Raw genomic sequence first — 17,265 nt, forward strand, 5'->3', positions numbered from 1 at the left:
ACCCATGTGGGAGACCAGGAAGAAGCTCCTGGCTCCTGGTTCTGTATTGGCACAGCTCTGGATGTTGTGACCATTTGGGGAGTGAACCAGTGGATGGAAGACCTCTCTCTCTTTGCCTCTCTGTAACTCTGCCTTTCAAATAATAAAACTTCTTTTTTTAAAAAAAAGGGTGGGGGTAGTAATTTTATTCTGTTAAAAATACTTCTGCTTTGAAAAAATGTACTTACATGTAGCTCTTTTTTCAGAAAGTATGGAGATAAGTAGTGTGTTTTTATTTGGGAGACTATTTCTGAGTTAGGTTGTTCAAATATTCAAGAAATTAAATGTTACTGATTTGTGTTTCTATCCACAAAAAAATCAGATTCCACAAAACCACTGAATAGATGAGAGCAAAAGTTAATACACAAAAAGTACACTTAACACTGTCCTTCTAAATAAAAAAAAAAATCCTAAAACTGTACCTACAGAAAAGTTTCAGTCTTTTCTTCTAATATACTCCCCTGATTTAAAGAGAACAGAAAAAGCTCAACAAAGAAACACTTCAGGGTATTCAGTGCTACGCTCCTAGGCAGTGCAACACCACCCCGTGGTGGCCTCTCCACAGGGTTCAACACGACACCTGCAGGGCGCCATCTTCCTCAAGGTAACAACAGTAAGGTTAAGAGGGACAACACAGGCAAAACCTCACCATAAAGACTCGTATGTTCCCTGCAATCAAACACGGAGCCAAAATCACCACAGGTCGAGTGACTCGGTTCCTGGGACTTCAGTGCTGTGCCAGCACTCACCCGAATGACCTGCTCAGTCTGCTGCTGAGCTGTGACTCTACGGCTCAAAAAGACGTGAGGCCTTTTACATCTGCAGTCAAGACTACAACACAGGGTGGGTGCTGTGGTGCAGCAGGCTAGGCCCCCGCTCGGAACGGTACTCCATATCAGAGTACTGGTTGAAGTCCACCTGCTCTCCTTCCAATTCAATTCCCTGCTAATACATCAGGGACAGCAGTGGAAGACGGCCCAAGCGCTTGGGCCCCTTGGCATTTATGTGGGAGACCTGGTTCCTGGCTACTGGTTTCAGTCTGCCCAGTCCAGAGCTGTTGGTGGCCATTTGGGGAATGAACCAGTGGATGGATGATCCGTTTCTCCCTGTTTTTCTTTCAAATTAATCTTTAAAGAAAAAAACAAAAAACCTGACCATTTTATTAGGCTAAAAAATCAACATTCTATAAAACAAGTAATACCTACTGTCACGTAAAAAAAAAAAAAAAAAAAAAAAAAACTGGATCAAAATCAATGAAACAGGTGAAAAGTTTTGTTAGTTTTTTTTTTTTTTTTTTTTTAAGATTTTATTTATTTGAAAGAGTTAGAGGTACAGAGAGAGAAAAAGAGGTTTTCCATCCATTGTTTCACTCTCCCAATGGCCAGAACAGCCGGAGTCGAGCAGCTTCTCCAGGGGCCCAAGGACCTGAGCCGTCCTCCACTACTCTCTCAGGCATATTAGCAGGGAGCTAGATTGGAAGTGCAGCAGCTGGGACTTGAACTGGCATCCATATGGGATGCTGGTGCTACAGCCCGGGGCTTTAACCTGCTGTACCACAGCACTGGCCCCAGTCTGCTAGTTTTAATTAGGCTAAGCATAATTTCAAGAATCACGGCTCTGAGTTTTATAGACCTAGAATTGAATATGCTAAACTAACATAAGCAGCATCTTCAAAACCAATGAACTGTGGAAAAATGGAGACAAAATACATTTGAATAAGAGATGCTATCACTCCAAGTCTAATCTATTCCATCTTAGATTTCAGTATGATGCCATTAAGGGAGTTCACTGAATTGGATTTTTCTAATATTATTAACACAAACATGTGAAAATAAAATTGTCCTCTAAGGGTTCAAACATAGTTCAGGCCTCTTTCTACAAACCATGTGAAAGGAACATAATCACCTCTATTACTACACACAGGGGCTAGCTGGGAGGAATAACTTATTAATGACGAATTAAGTGTGCACTGTTAACCCATAAAAATGGCCAAAGACATAAACAGTTAATTTATTAAAGAAATGCAAATGGGCCAGTGCTGCGGCTCACATGGCTAATCCTCCGCCTGCGGCGCCCCCTGGGCTCTAGTGCTGGTTGGGGCGCTAATGACACCACACTGTTTAGAAAAATACTTGAAAATCTCAATGTTATTTTCTTCAGTTCACCACTTTTGGTACACAAAGCAGTGTCGGGTCCATCATAAGCACTACATATGAAGCAAAAAAAAAAAAAAAAAAAAACTACAAGCAAGGTATATCTTAATTTATTTATCTGAGTAACATAAAAAGTTGTGCAAACAATTAAGTTACAACTCAAAGTCTTAAACATCAAGCCCTTACTCCTTAGTGACATAGACATCTGCACTGTGCAGCTCCCCTCTGGCTGACACACAGCTGGGGCTAGCTAGCACGCAGGGCTGGCCTCATCATCACTGCCTTACACTGCCTCTTTGCTCTTACGACATTTTCACTTGTATTACAACTTCTGTGTTCTTACATTTCAAGGGAAAATGGGGACAAATATTGAGGGTTTGAGTATGTGATTTTATTATCTCTTATTATATAGTTTTGTCACTGATTCATTCTACATATTTTTTTTTGAAAGCATGAATAAAAGTAGGAAACACTGCAGCATGTTTGGCTAAGAGTAATTTCTGATCAAGGAGTGTTAAGTCTTAAAGATATTCAAAGACAAAAAAAAGCTACAAAAATCAAAAAAGTGTATTTCAAGTCGGTCTCTTCTGCAGCCATAGTTAAAACTAAGCTTTACTTGTACACGTAAAATAACAGAAATATATATATATATTTTTGACAGGCAGAGTGGACAGTGAGAGAGAGAGAGAGACAGAGAGAAAGGTCTTCCTTTTGCCGTTGGTTCACCCTCCAATGGCCGCCACAGCTGGCGCACTGCGCTGATCTGAAGCCAGGAGCCAGGTGCTTCTCCTGGTCTCCCATGGGGTGCAGGGCCCAAGCACTTGGGCCATCCTCCACTGCATTCCCTGGCCACAGCAGAGAGCTGGCCTGGAAGAGGGGCAACCGGTACAGAATTTGACGCCCCGACCGGGACTAGAACCCGGTGTGCCGGCGCCGCTAGGCAGAGGATTAGCCTAGTGAGCCACGGCACCGGCCCAGAAATATTATTTTACACTGTGACTTTCAAAAACTTTTATTGGAAATTGATAAAGAAAAAATGATGTAAAGGAATTATTCTATTATATTTGCAGTAAAGCTCACACTCCTGGAGACCTCACCAGAGCCAGGTTCTGGGTACGTCACAACAGTGAAGCACTGGAAAGCTAGAAAACTAGCCCCAGATGAGGCAGCTGACCCGGATGCACAGAGGGCTCCAGCACTTCACATAAGATAACATAACGTGATTTAATAAAACACAAACACCATAAAGACATAAAGATGTGAAGAGTAAAAAAGTTTTTTAAACTAATGCTAATTTAACTAAACAAGCATTCCTCTGACTATAATTTTATCTTGTTTTGTGGGTAGAGACTGTATGCACCCAGCTTCCTGCCTTATATTTTTAAACACTCAGAGATGACAAACAGAAGCAGTTTCCATATATTTTTAGCATATCAACAGGAATATTAACTTATAACATCCAAAGGTAACCTGCATAAGGAAAATCCAACTTGCTCAATGGGAATGAACGATACAAATATTTAAAAGTCTTTCCTTGCTGAACGTAATTGGGAGATATTTTAAATTAAAAATGAATGTGCCTCTATACTAACTCCATCCTACAGATGAGAAGATGGCCATGAAAGCTGCAACATCTGGACTGAAGGAACAGATTTACATGATTTATAAAAAAACATAGCCCCTGCTTCTTTCAATTCAATTTGAAAATCTTTCTGGAGTACCTCCTATCTGACAAGATTCCAAGCCGGTCACAGTGGACGATACATGGTCAGGGGCACATGCAAGCCTGAGAGAGGAACTGTTTAGTATACAAGGAAGGTCTTTTTAATGCTCATTGTTACTGTTCAAAACTTAAAACCCAAACAGGTGGGCCAACCAAATACTTTCTAGAAACTGGGCAAGCAGGCTGAAACAGAGCACAGAATGAAATCCATCTGCACATTCATACAGTACCTGGGAGCTGAATCTGTGAGCATCGTCAGAGGCACTGACTAGATCAATGGAAGACATGGAGGAAGAGCGACTATAGGGCTACCAGAGACAGACAAAGAAAAAACCAAGTCATCAGAACAAAGGCACAACAGAGCATTCTGTACCAACTTCCAAACACGATCAAAGGAAGAAAACAAGGCACCGTATGAAACAAGCGCAGCAGCAAGTGCTGACTTCATGACCTGTTATGTACTATGTTCCAGAATCTTCCAGACTGCAATGCTTCCAGTCATATAAAACAGTACCACTTAACCCCAGAGAAGGAGATTTCACAGAACCAACTACACTTCTGGCTGTCTTAGACTAGCCACCAGTCCCTATACACCCATCCCTCTTTGACTTCCCCCCCAAAATAGATCATTACCTTCTGAACAAGATAACCAACTGTCTTAGACTATCTATATTGTATTCAACATATGAAACAAACAAAAAACCAAAGCTCATTACTTAAATTAATTCAAAAGAGGAGAAAACTCTACTGCAAGATGGTCCCATCAACAGTGAAGCCCAATGCAGGGTGTGAGTGCAGGGAACTGTGACGTCGGTTTACCTTTTGTACAAATCTGTGAGTCCCTGCCGAAGAAAAGGCATCTCCAGACGGCGAGGACGCAGGCCAGTGCAACCTGACCTTTTCACTCTGTGACTAAAAAACATGTTAAGATGAGAAGTTTTTAAAGTATACTTTTGTAGCATAGGCATGCACAATATAACCAGGAACTATCAACATTTAATTTGTAAGCACTTTAGTACTTGTATTAAGGAACTACAGACATCCTGTCCCAAACCTTTCATTGTAGGGATCCCAACACATTATTCTCTGACTCCACAGACACAATTCACCAGGCTAAATTCTTTGATTTTGCTCCTCATCAGAGCCCCCCCTACCTGCACAGCATCATGTATTATGCATCAGTCTAACATTGTTGCCAAATTTCTTCTATCCCAACTCTGTGCCAATCATGCCAATCCCCTACTTGGTCAGTGCCCTGTGGGGCTGGCCCCAGCTTCTAGACCATCAGGATCCCAGCACTGCTTGCTGCACTTAGTTCCCAAGAACAGCTCACGTGGGTGTCTCTGCCTCTTTCTCCTGACAGCAATCTGCCCTCATCTCAGCACCTTACTCTTGGCAAGCTGCCACTCAAGCTCCTTCCCCTTCTGCAGCTTGTCTAGTGTCTTCTCCTGTACGCAACAAATACTCCTAAAAGCAATGTACCAGAAACTGTATTGTACAGTGTGTGTGTGTGCCCATCTTAGGGTAATTTCTACATAATGCTGTATGAACACAACTTCTAACAAATTTACTGCACATCTCTTTCCCTATGTTTGCAAAAATGTAAACTCAAAAATGTGTGATGTGTGTCGCACCTGGAGAACACTGAGGTCATGGCTGTGCTGTCGACAGCTCTGTCCAACAGAGAGCGAACACGGAAAGGATGGAACCCAGGGACCTGAGTTCTTCAACTCTGGGTCCTGACTGCTCTGGATCATCAGCACACCATGATGTAGCTTTGTGATACTGACATGCCTCGCTATCAAGCAAGGAAAATCACAGTATCTGCAAAGACTTATGTAGAGCACCTACCAGAGTGTCCAGATGGATGTAAATTAAGTGATCTGACAGTCTCATGAATATTTCTAAGATTTACGGATGTTTCCATTGAGTCTCTTAACTAAGTGTGCTGCTGTCAGTAGGGTACGATTTTGTGAGCCAGAAGAGATCTTCTGTATCATCATCTCACTCCTTTTTCTACTGGTTAGAAAAAACCAAGGCCCAGAGAATCTACGTGGTAAGCTCACAGTTGCGCAGTCAGTCAGCAGCAAAACTGAGAGGAACGCTGAGTTGTCCTGACCCCAGATTTCCCTCCCCCTCCCCAGGTTCCTCAACCTCAACAGAAGGAAAGTGGAGGGAAACACAGCAGACCACTTCAGACTTCCACAACACAACAGTGCTGTTCTAGGGCACTGTGCCGACTTCGAAAAGCAGAGTCCCTCTGAACTCAAAGTTTCCACTGAGTGCTTCATAACAGATTTTGCATATAAAAATGAGTAATACACTTTACACATTAACCTGTTCTGAAATGAATTTTTGATTACTAATCTGAAATATAATGAAGACAGGCAAATAGGCACAGCTGCAGGTGATGTAACCTTAACCAAATAGATCAAGAAATGGGCGTGTGCTCTCTCTCTCTGCCTCTCCTCTCTGTGTAACTCTGACTTTCAAATAAACAAACAAATCTTAAAAAAAAAAAAAAAGAAAAGAAAACGAAAAGAAGGCCGGTGCCACAGCTCACTAGGCTAATCCTCCGCTTTGCGGCGCCGGCACACCGGGTTCTAGTCCCGGTCGGGGTGCCGGATTCTGTCCTGGTTGCCTCTCTTCCAGGCCAGCTCTCTGCTGTGGCCAGGGAGTGCAGTGGAGGATGGCCCAAGTGCTTGGGCCCTGCACCCCATGGGAGACCAGGAGAAGCACCTGGCTTCTGTCTTCGGATCAGCGCAGCAGCCACTGGAGGGTGAACCAACGGCAAAGGAAGACCTTTCTCTCTGTCTCTCTTACTGTCCACTATGCCTGTCCAAAAAAAAAAAAAAAAAAAAAAAACCACCACCACCACCACAACAAAAGACAAGAAAAGAAATGGGCACAATGGTCATGACTGCCTCACAAGAGGGAGTGAACCAGCCAACACACTGTGCAGGTTCACTTCCAGTATGAAATCTGTATACATGTGATTATCTGCAAGACGCTCAATAGCCTGTTTATCCAGATTTGTCCCCCTAAAAGGCTAAGTAAGTTTCTACAGCAAGTAGCACAACCTAAGTTGGGAGTGCGGTGGCGAGAGTGTTGGAAAGAGTAACTAAAATTCATCCTTAAGTACCTAAGTTCCATCTACTTAAAAGATCTGAGAAATGCGTCCTCTGCTTTCCACAGGAAGAAAGCTGGGTGTAAGTGCCATGGATTCAACGATGAGAATGAAGTCCTGAGCAAGGGAAAGGTGGGGAAAAACTCCAGGTGAGCACAGTCGACACCGTGAAGGGGCTAACAGTAAACCCGCAGGGGTAAAATTTCTGACCACCACCTCTTCTAATTTGTGGGCTATTTGGTGAAGAGAATGTAAAGAGAGTTTTTAATCAGAATAAATATGTGCCTGATATTAACAGAATGGTTGAAGCTGGATACTTCAAGGGAACAGGCAGGATATTTCCATTTCAGTTCATATTAACCGTGCATACTTATTTCAAGCAATCACTGAAATTCTTCCAATTGCTTGGAAATTGATATACAAAAGAACAGATTTATAACATTTTCCTAAGGACAAATTTTCCAGTTCTATTTATATGAAATAACATATATCAAGGAATGCCTATGGTGTTAAGATGGATTCCAGCTTAGGGTCTTAGTAGCAGGGATACCTGTTCTTCTATTTTGTCTTGTCTGTCAAGAGCAGCTTCAACAGCATCAAAGAACTCCTCTTCATTGATCAGACTGTTTGGGCCTTCCTGTTCAAACACAGAAAAAAACAGTGGTTGATTCAAGGCAACAGAGAATACTGAAAACCTTTGTGTTCCATTCATGGAGCACACATTTACCAGACAAGTCAAGAGAGCAGGTAACATCATCACAAGGATGAGGAACATGCTCTATGGAAAATCCACCAGTGTCACACTTACAACCCACTCAGTACTCACATAGTTACGGTGTTCTGACCAACACTAAGGAAATGTAAAGCTAAGTTTAGTTTGGTGCAAATCAGTGCAAGTGAGGGAGAGTGTCTTGAAAATCTCACAAAATGTATGTTATGAAAAAAATATGCATGGATTTGAAAAAATTTCACACTACAATAAATGTGACTAAATCCATTTTCCATAAACTATTTCAACAGTATCACACTACCCATATGTTAAGGTACCAGGGTAGGGCCTGATGACCTGTGGACCATGGTCACATTCACTCTGCCCCTTCCTGTAGCTGGGCGAAAAAAGCAATCATTTCATGACATGGCAAAACTAAAACATTGGTGTCCATCAATCAATCACACACAATCATCTATGTACTGTTTATGGCTACTTCTGCGCTGCAGGGCACAGCCAAGGGCTTGCAAAACTGATGGCAGAGACATAAAACTGGAGAAGAGTAGTGCAGAGCTGCAGCAGGTCTACAGCCAATAAAAACTATACAGAGTTCAGAGAGGGATCTTCCAAAGGAGAGCTAATCATTCTATGGAGAAAGAACAGTTGGGCTGCCCTTTGAAAGTCTGGTTATATGGCAGAACAGTGGGCATCAGTCACTTGGAGAAACTGTTACACTAAAAATTCCTAGGTGTCCATCCTCTGAAATCAGGTTTTGTTAGTATCTTATTTTGTAAAATTTCTTGACTTATTTTAAATGCAGAGTTAAACAGAGAGAGAGAGAGAGAGACAGAGACAGAGAGAAGCAAGTAGAGATAAATCTGAGAGAAATCTTCCAACCACTCGTTCACCCCCAAATGGCTGCAGAGGCCAGAGCTGGGCAGATCCAAAGCCAGGAGCCAGGAGCATCTTCCAGGGCTTCCACGTTGGGGCAGAGGCCCAAGCAATTGGGCCATCCTTCGCTACTTTCCCAGGCCATTAACAGGGAGCTGGATCAGAAGTAGAGCAGCAGGACCTTGAACCAGTGCCCAAATGGGATGTTGGCGCACCAGACAGTGGCTTTTACCCGTTATGCCACAGTGTCAGGCCTACAGAAATTAGTTTTTAAAAAAATTCATATATTTGAAAAGGTGGGGGGGAGGGGTGGAGATGGATCTTCGACCCACTGGTTCACTCCTCCAAACAGCCACAATTGCCTGGGTTAGGCTGAGCTGAAGCCAGGAGCCATAACTTCATCTGGGTCTTCCATGTTGGTGGCAGGACTCCAGGTAGCTGGGCCATCATGTGCTGCCTCCCAGACACATGAGCAGGAAGCTGGAAACAGAGTGAAGCTAGGACTAGAGCTAGACAATCCATGATGGGATACAGACATCCCACGTGGTAGCTTAATCCACTGTGCCTGCATGCCCACATCCCAGAGACTACTTTTCAAAAGGTATCTGGGGGCTGGCACTGTGGCGCTGTAAGTTAATCCTCTGTGTGCAGTGCCAGCATCCCATATGGCACCAGTTCAAGACCCAGCTGCTCCACTTCTGATCCAGATCTCTCTGCTATGGCCTGGGAAAGCAGTGGAAGATGGCCCAAGCGCTTGGGCCCCTGCACCCACATAGGAGACCCAGAAGAAGCTCTTGGCTACTGGCTTCAGATCGGTGCAGCTCCGGCCATTGTGGCCAATAGGGGAGTGAACCAGTGTGGATGGAAGACCTCTCTCTCTCTCTCTACTTCTGCCTTTCTGTAACTCTGCCTTTCAAATAAATAAATAAATCTTAAAAAAAAAAAAAAAAGGTATTAGGTGGAGACCAGGTGCACAAAGTAGGTGATTTTTGTGCAAGTGTGACCTCAGCTGTATCAGAATATGAAACTATAAAGTACAAGGGTAGGTATTTGGTGCAGAGGCTGGGTGCTGCTTGGGATGCCACATCCCATATGGGAGTATTTGGGTTTGAATCCTGGCTCCATTCTGCTCAATTTTCCACCTTTTTGCTAATGCATGCCCTTGGAGGGAGTGGATGATGGTGCAAGTACTTGGATCCCTGACACCCGTGAGGGAGACCAGGATGGAGTTCTAGGTTTCTGGCTTTGACCTGAAATCTTCCTGCCCTGCCCTTGGCTGTTGTGGGAGCATTTAGGGAGGGAACCAGAGGATAGAAGATCTCTAAATTATTTAAAAAAAAAAAAAAAGAAGAAGTTTTTAAAAAGGACTTTGAAAAACATCCTTTTATTTTGTCACATGTATAAAGGGAAGGAACTATCTATTGCTAAATCTAATAGGCCCTCTTTGTCTTATTTGCCCTCATAGGATTTCTCCTGCTAAGGACTCTTTATTTTTTATTTCTGAAGACTTACTTTATTTATTTGAAATGCAACGAGAGAGAGAGAGATCGATCTTCCATCCACTGGTTCACTCCCCAGATGACCACAACAACCCTGGTCGAAACTGGGAGCCAGGAACCAGGAGCCTCATCTGGGCCTCCCATATGGGTGCAGGGACCCAAGGACTTAGCCATCTTCTGCTGCTCTCCCAGGCACATTAGCAGGGAGTTGGATTAGAAGTGGAGCAGCCATATGGGATGATGGAGTTACAGGCAGCAGCTTAACCCATTATGCCACAATGCCAGCGGCCCTTTAAGGGAGCTGTAAGAAAGACTGCTCTCTAGATTTTTTTGCCCTTAAGCATGCTGGATGCTCTCGCCATCCTTTAAATGCAGTTACTCCTGTTTCACATAGATGATCCTCAATTTTCAATGGTGTTGATCCCATAAACCTACAGTAAATTAGAAAAATGGCAAACTGGAGTGCATTCAATACACCCAGCTGACTGGCCGCACCAGAACACAGCAACACAGCGCACCACAGAGTCCTAGTGCTCACCCTCATGATCTCCCAGCTGCCTGACAACTGCTCGAGTCCTGCTCCTGGCCAGCATAAAAGAAGTCACAATTTAGAGTTCCAGGTACCATTCCTGCTGAATGCATATTGCTTTTGCACCACCATTAGGTGGGAAAATTGTTAAGTCGATAAATCAAAGACCACCTGTAGTGGCTCTAACTACATCATTCTCACTCATTTCCAAGGCTTTGGCCATGGTCTCAATTCACAGGCAGACCATTACTCTCGGGAGCTAGACTTTTTATGCTTAATCATGTACAGGTTTCCTCATGGGAAACTCCCAATGAATGGGTCTGCTGCTCTCTCTAGCCATGCAAGCTTAGTCTACCCCTTTGAATGTCAATGCAGCACACTGTTTCCCATGATGCACCCAAGCCTCTTTCAGAATTCTGAAGATGCCAAGATGAGCATGTGTGCAGAGTTCCACGAAGAGACCCATGGACACGTTCCCAGAAGACATCATGTGTACTGAAACCTGCCTGAATTCCACCATGTTTCTATATTCTAATAAAGGGGTCCACTGAGCTAGAGGGTTTGCTCCCCTCTGGTCACCTCATGGTGTGTGTCCCTCTTCATGAGTTTGCCTGTACTCATGCCTGAATAATGGATTCTCCCTCTCTCTTTAAATAAATCCTGCTCCCATTATCATACACTTAGATCATGCGGGAGCAAGAATGCTGGACAGCCGGGAAAGCCATTCCCACAACACCAACAGAGCTTCAACACAAACAGCTTGCCCTGCTGCAACGTCAGCCCAAGCCGTGACTCAGTCCCCACTCCCTAGTCCTGCTTTCCAAACATGTGATCAGTGTGTCTCCACTCTCCCTGCTTCTGTGCAAATCCAGCTCATCTACACTACTGGGGAAAAGTCCCCAAGCCCTGAGACATAACTGTCACCTTCAATCTGCTCTTCTCACTGCAACAAAGAATGATTTTCCTAAACCGAGATCTGAAAATGTCATGTTCTTGCTGAAAACCCAGTATTTCTAACGGCTCAAGTACTTGGGTTCCTGCCATCTGTCTTGAAGACCTAGGCTGGGTTCTGGGCTCCTGACTTTAGCCTGGGAAGTGAACCAGACGATGGATAGTCTGCCTCTGCCTTTCAAGTAAAATGAAAACCAATAAAGACTGAGGAAAGAAAACCCAACACCTCAGGATCTGAAGAGCTCCTCCTTGGGTTCACTCTCTTCGAGTCACTCTCCTCCTACTCCCTCTTCTCATCGGTAGACTCAGCAGAGTAGTGCTCTGGCTCCCGGTGCCTGGAGCAAACACTCAACTGGGGCTATTCACCTGGCCAATGCCTTCTTACTTTACTCATTCTTAAGGTTTCACTAAAGTGCTATATTTCCTCTGGGAGTCCAGCCCTCAGTTAATTCCAGGGGCTGCAAGTGCTTCAGAGAACACATCAGCAGAATCACTAACCTACATTCCCCTTGGGAGGTTATCAGAACCACCCAATAACCCCCTGTATCAGTCACACACTCAGAGAACAGGTTATTTTAGCTGTGCGTTACGCGATCTAGAAGGATCTGCCTCTGCCCATGTCTTATAAAGTCTGGAGTGCCCCAGGGCCCTGCACTGCAGTTTTAAGAATGGGTTTAACGTTACAAAGGAACTTCCAAGGCTGCAGATGACAGAAACATTTAAGCTTTGCTTATTAACTACAACATCATGGAAATTTAATAATAACCAAAATAATGTCATAGTTTGAATTAAGCCCATGCAATATGTAATACACGATTCTTGTGTAATACAGACACAAGACAAAATAGATGGCTCCAAACTCTGAAAAGGTTGAAGAAAAGGTATCCGTTTATGTAAGAATTTAAGTTTAACTAGAAATTAAATCTCACAGGATTCAGTGAGGGGGAAAAATTAGAGTATCCTTAACCATTCACTCACTTAAGAGAGAAAAAAAGGGGTGTTTCAAATAAAAATCAAAGGATGTGTACTCAACAATGCCAGAGGAAAAAAAACTCCATAGCTTCTAGGCCTTTTGGCTACGATCAAGTGCAGGAATAAAAAACAGATTCCCACTTTGTAACGTAAGCTTAAAAATTCAGATACTTCAACAATACACTTAAACAGACCGCTAAAAACAAAAACACAAAAGCCAACAACGAAACACAGAAAATAATCATTTGAAGTGGACAATGCTTTCCAACCACAATGCCAGATGAGAAGGAAGGCAGTCAGAAAAAGGGCCTCTCTGTGGCACAGGGCGGTAAAGCTGAGACGCTGGCATCCCACATGGACACCAGTTTGAGTCCCAGCTGCTCCACTTCCAAACCAGCTCCCTGCTAATGGCCTGGGAAAAGCAGTGGAAGATGGTCCAAGTGCTTGGACCCCTGCCACCTACATGGGAGGCCTGGAATAAACTCTGGACTTCTGGCTTTGGCCTGGCCCAGCCCTGGTCATCGCCACCATTTAGAGAGTGAACCAGTGGATGGAAGATCTGTCTCTAACTCTGACTTTAAATAAATAAAATAAACAGATAAATAGGACATTAAAGATAAAGGGATGAACTGCATGCAGGACCCAAACCGTCTTTTGGTAAAACCAACAATCACACACTAAAGAAGAAAAGAACTGCAAAAGTGAAAGGAAAATTCTATCCATCTTCCCAATCAACCAGAAAAAGAAACTTAAAAACAGCCAAAGGCTAAGGAAGAGTCGTTAAAGAAATACGAATGAATGATAAAATATATTTAAAAAGCCAATAGTTATTCCCAAGCTAACCTAAAATAGTGAAACAATCTGCCTGAGAATAAAAATTATAATAGCTTATATTTCAATGATTAAGATTTTTAAAACCAGCAAGAACAGCTAATTATGTAATTTTTATACATTTTAGAAGAAACAAACTGACAATTTCACAATATTACAACCCAGGTTGGAAATCCATTGAAGCATAAAAAAACTCAGGGACTGGGCATCTGGTGTGATGCTTGAATCTCTTCAGCTGCCTGCATCGCAACCCTTATCAGAATGCCTGGGTTCCAGTCCCCAGTCCTGCTCCTGCTCCAGCTGGATGCTAATTTGCACCCTGGGGGCAGCTGGTAATGACTCATTACATACACCGGTCCCTGCCATCATGTGGAAGACCAGAACTGAGGTGGCGCCTCCTGGCTTCAGTCTGGCCCAGCCTGGCTGCTGCAGGCATTTGGGGGAGTACACTAGTAAACAGAAGATTTCCATTTCTGTGTCTGTTTTTATTTTTTTTTAAGAGATTTTATTTATTTATTTGAGAAGTAGAGTTACTGACAGTGAGAGGGAGAGACAGAGAGAAAGGTCTTCCTTCCATTGGTTCACTGCCCAAATGGCCTCAATGGCCAGAGCTATGCCGATCTGAAGCCAGGAGCTTCTTACGGGTCTTCCACGTGGGTGCCGGGGCCCAAGGACCTGGGCCATCTTCTGCTGCTTTCCCAGGCCACAGCAGAGAGCTGGATTGGAAGAGGAACAGCTGGGACTAGAGCCGGCACGCATACGGGATACCAGCGTTGCAGGTGGAGGGTTAACCTACCGCGCCACCACGCCAGCCCCTTTTGTGTCTGTCTGTCAAATAAAGGCAGAGTGCCTTTCAGATAATTAAAAAATTAATAAATATTAAATGAAAATCCAGCCAATTAGTAGCTCCTCCATCTCCATTTTCTTGTTCTTTTTAAAACTATTTATTTATTTAACTGAAAGGCAAGTTCACAGATAGAGAGAAGGAGAGACAGAGAGAGATCTTCTATTTGCCGTTCACTCCCCAAATGGCCGCGACAGCCAAAGCCAGGAGCCAGGAACTTCTGGGTATCCCATGTGGATGACAGGGGCCCAAGGACTTGGGTCATCTACTGCTGCTTTGCTGGATGAGAAGTGGAGCAGTTGGGACTTGAACTGGTGCCAATATGAGACGCTGATGTCGCAGGTGGCAGTTTTATCTGCTATGCCAGAACGCCAGCCCCCACCTCCCTTTTTCAAATACAAATGGCGAGAAACTTTGCCTCTGTATTCTTAATATAACCATTTTCCTCTGCCTGTGGCGCCAGCACTCCAGGTTCTAGTCCCAGCTAGGGCGCTGGATTCTGTCCCAGTTGCTCCTCTTCTAGTCCAGCTCTCTGCTATGGCCCGGGAGTGCAGTGGAGGATGGCCCAAGTGCTTGGGTCCCTGCACTGCATGGGAGACCAGGAGGAAGCACCTGGCTCCTGGCTTCAGATCAGTGCAGTGCTGACCGTAGCGGTCATTTGGGGGGTGAACCAACAGAAAGAAGACCTTTCTCTCTGTCTCTGTCTATAGCTCTACCTGTCAAAAAAAAAATATATATATATATATATAACCATTTTACATTCTGCTTCTACATCAACAGTACTCCTTACTATCTCATTTTTAAAATGCTGATTTCAGGAATATCAGCAATGTTTAATCACATTTTCCAAATAAATTTTTACACATTTTTTTCTATTAAGAAATGCTAGACAAAAACAGCTCATAAAATTTTCATGTGCTATGTCAATCTGGAGAGGGTTTTTTTTTTTTTTTTTAAGAATTTGTAATTATTTATTTATTTATTTGAGAGGTAGAGTTAGAGACAGAGGGAGAGACAGAGAGAAAGATCTCCCATCTGCTGGTTCATTCCTCAAATGGCTGCAATGGCCAGAGCTGGGCTGATCCAGAGCCAGGAGCCAGGAATTTCTTCTGGGCCTCCCACATGGGTGCAGGGGCCAAGCACTTGGGTCATCTTCTGTAACTTTCCCAGGCCACAGCAGAGAGCTGGATTAGAAGACAAGCAGCAAGGACAGAACCAGCACCCGTACAGGATGAAACAAGTTGATTTCAAACACTTCCAAGCTTCGGTAAAGGCAACTGGAACAATTCAGGTTCTTGAGTGGATGAAATCTTGCAGCACAGCACAGACTGAACTCTTCTGCCTTAGATTTTTTCCTCCGTAATTTGCTTTTACTAAAACAAAGCACGAGGAGGCAGGCATTGCACCACAGTGGGTTAGGCTGGGCCTGGGACACCCTCACCCCATACTGAAGCGCAGGTGCAAGTCCAGCCAGGTGCCTGCTGATGTCTCTGGGAAGGAGCAGCAGATGATGTCTCCAGCACATAAGTTCCAGCCACCCACACGGGAGACCAGGATGAACTCCTGGCTCCTGGCTTCAGCCATTGTGCTCATTTGGGGAAATGAACCAATGGATAGATTCTCTCTCTCTCTCTCTCACTCATCCTTTCAAACAAACAACTCAATAAATAAATCTTCATCCTTTTTTTAAAATAAATAACAGCAGCCAGTGCTGTGGCACAGTGGGTAAAGCCGCCACCTGTAGTGTCGGCATCCCATATGGGCGTTGGTTCTGATCCAGCTCTCTGCTGTGGCCTGGGAAAGCAGCAGCAGATGGCCCAAGTCCTTGGGCCCCTGCACCCTTGTGGGAGACCCAGAAGAAGCTCCTGGCTTCAGATCAGCCCAGTCCAGATGTTGCAGCCATTTGAGGAGTGATCCAGAGGATGCAAGACTTCTCTCTCTCTCTCTGCCTTTGTCTCTGTAACTCTGCCTTTCAAATAAATACGTACATCTTTTAAAAAGAATTTAAAGAACATAAGTAATATTAAAAATGATCTTCACAGGGGAGGAAAAAAAACTTTTCCTATTATCAGAGCCAGCCTAATACTGGGCCCTTGAAAGTCCACGTCAAACTTTGAAGGCAATAAAAACACTTCAGAGTAAGCCTGACACTTACATATCATATTACACATTTACTAAAATAAATACTGAGGAACAAGCTACACATGCAGAGTATCTGAAGGTTACAGAGCCACTTCAGACCAGCGTCTTCCCTGAGATATGGCTCAGCTGCTTTTCTAAGATCACAACAGACATCCATACTTCATAATCTGGCCCTCCAAAGTGGGATTTCTTCTTGAGCTCTGCCATTGCATTTTTGTATGCTTCCTCTGCTCTTCTTCTCTTTTCAGCTTCCTATTAAGAGAGAGAAAAAAGGAAAATATCATTTAAAGTGGAAATTTTAAGTAGTGAAGTCTTTTAAGTGGGTTTCCTCTGTATTTCAGTGTTATTTTACAATTTGATCAAATACTGATTTTACTCCTGTGAAAAAGAAGAGCATTATTCTATCCGATTAAACGTTGTCCTCTGGGCTATATACTTCATAGAAACTATCACCATTTAAATCTCCACTCCCTTAATGGAGAGGCATTTGGCACAGTGGTTAAGATACCAGGTGGGACATGTGCATCCCACAAGGGTGTGGCTGAGTTACATACACACCACTGCTGACCCTGGCAGGGAGGCAGTGCAGAGGGGAAGAATTCAACTAACTGAGCTCCTGATACCCAAGTGGGAGACTTAGGATTGAGTTCTGGACTACTCTGTTTGTGACCCAACTTCCTGCTCACGCACACCATAGAGGCAGCAGGTAATGCTGAGGGATACAGATGGAATTCTGGGTTCCTGCATTCAGCCTGGCTCAGCCTGGCTGTTAGGGGCATTAGTGAAGTGAACAAGTAGCCAGAAGATTGATTCTCTCTCTCTGCCTTTCAAAATAAAAAAAGAACTTAAACAAAC

At 43.8% G+C, this 17,265-nt stretch overlaps 1 protein-coding gene across 3 annotated transcripts in view; it reads right to left on the reverse strand.

The window, feature by feature from the left end:
• CERT1 (ceramide transporter 1) overlaps positions 1 to 17,265 on the reverse strand; it is a 122,264-nt gene that overhangs the window by 21,536 nt on the left and 83,463 nt on the right. For 2 of the 3 annotated variants that reach the window (XR_001792585.4, XM_008251138.5), the window contains exons 8-11: positions 16,570 to 16,662; positions 7,593 to 7,679; positions 4,735 to 4,827; positions 4,146 to 4,223 (exon numbers count right to left, since the gene is read on the reverse strand). Coding sequence is in view for 2 of the 3 variants with exons in the window: in XM_008251138.5 (XP_008249360.1) it covers positions 4,146 to 4,223; positions 4,735 to 4,827; positions 7,593 to 7,679; positions 16,570 to 16,662 (351 nt within the window). In the remaining variant the exon portion in view is untranslated. The remainder of the gene's footprint in view (positions 1 to 4,145; positions 4,224 to 4,734; positions 4,828 to 7,592; positions 7,680 to 16,569; positions 16,663 to 17,265) is intronic. The other variant, XM_017339031.4, reaches the window with a different exon arrangement.

The sequence above is a fragment of the Oryctolagus cuniculus genome, chromosome 14 (assembly GCF_051225735.1).
Source record: "Oryctolagus cuniculus isolate XC-2025 breed Fujian yellow rabbit chromosome 14, ASM5122573v1, whole genome shotgun sequence".
Classification (NCBI taxonomy): Eukaryota; Metazoa; Chordata; class Mammalia; order Lagomorpha; family Leporidae; genus Oryctolagus; species Oryctolagus cuniculus.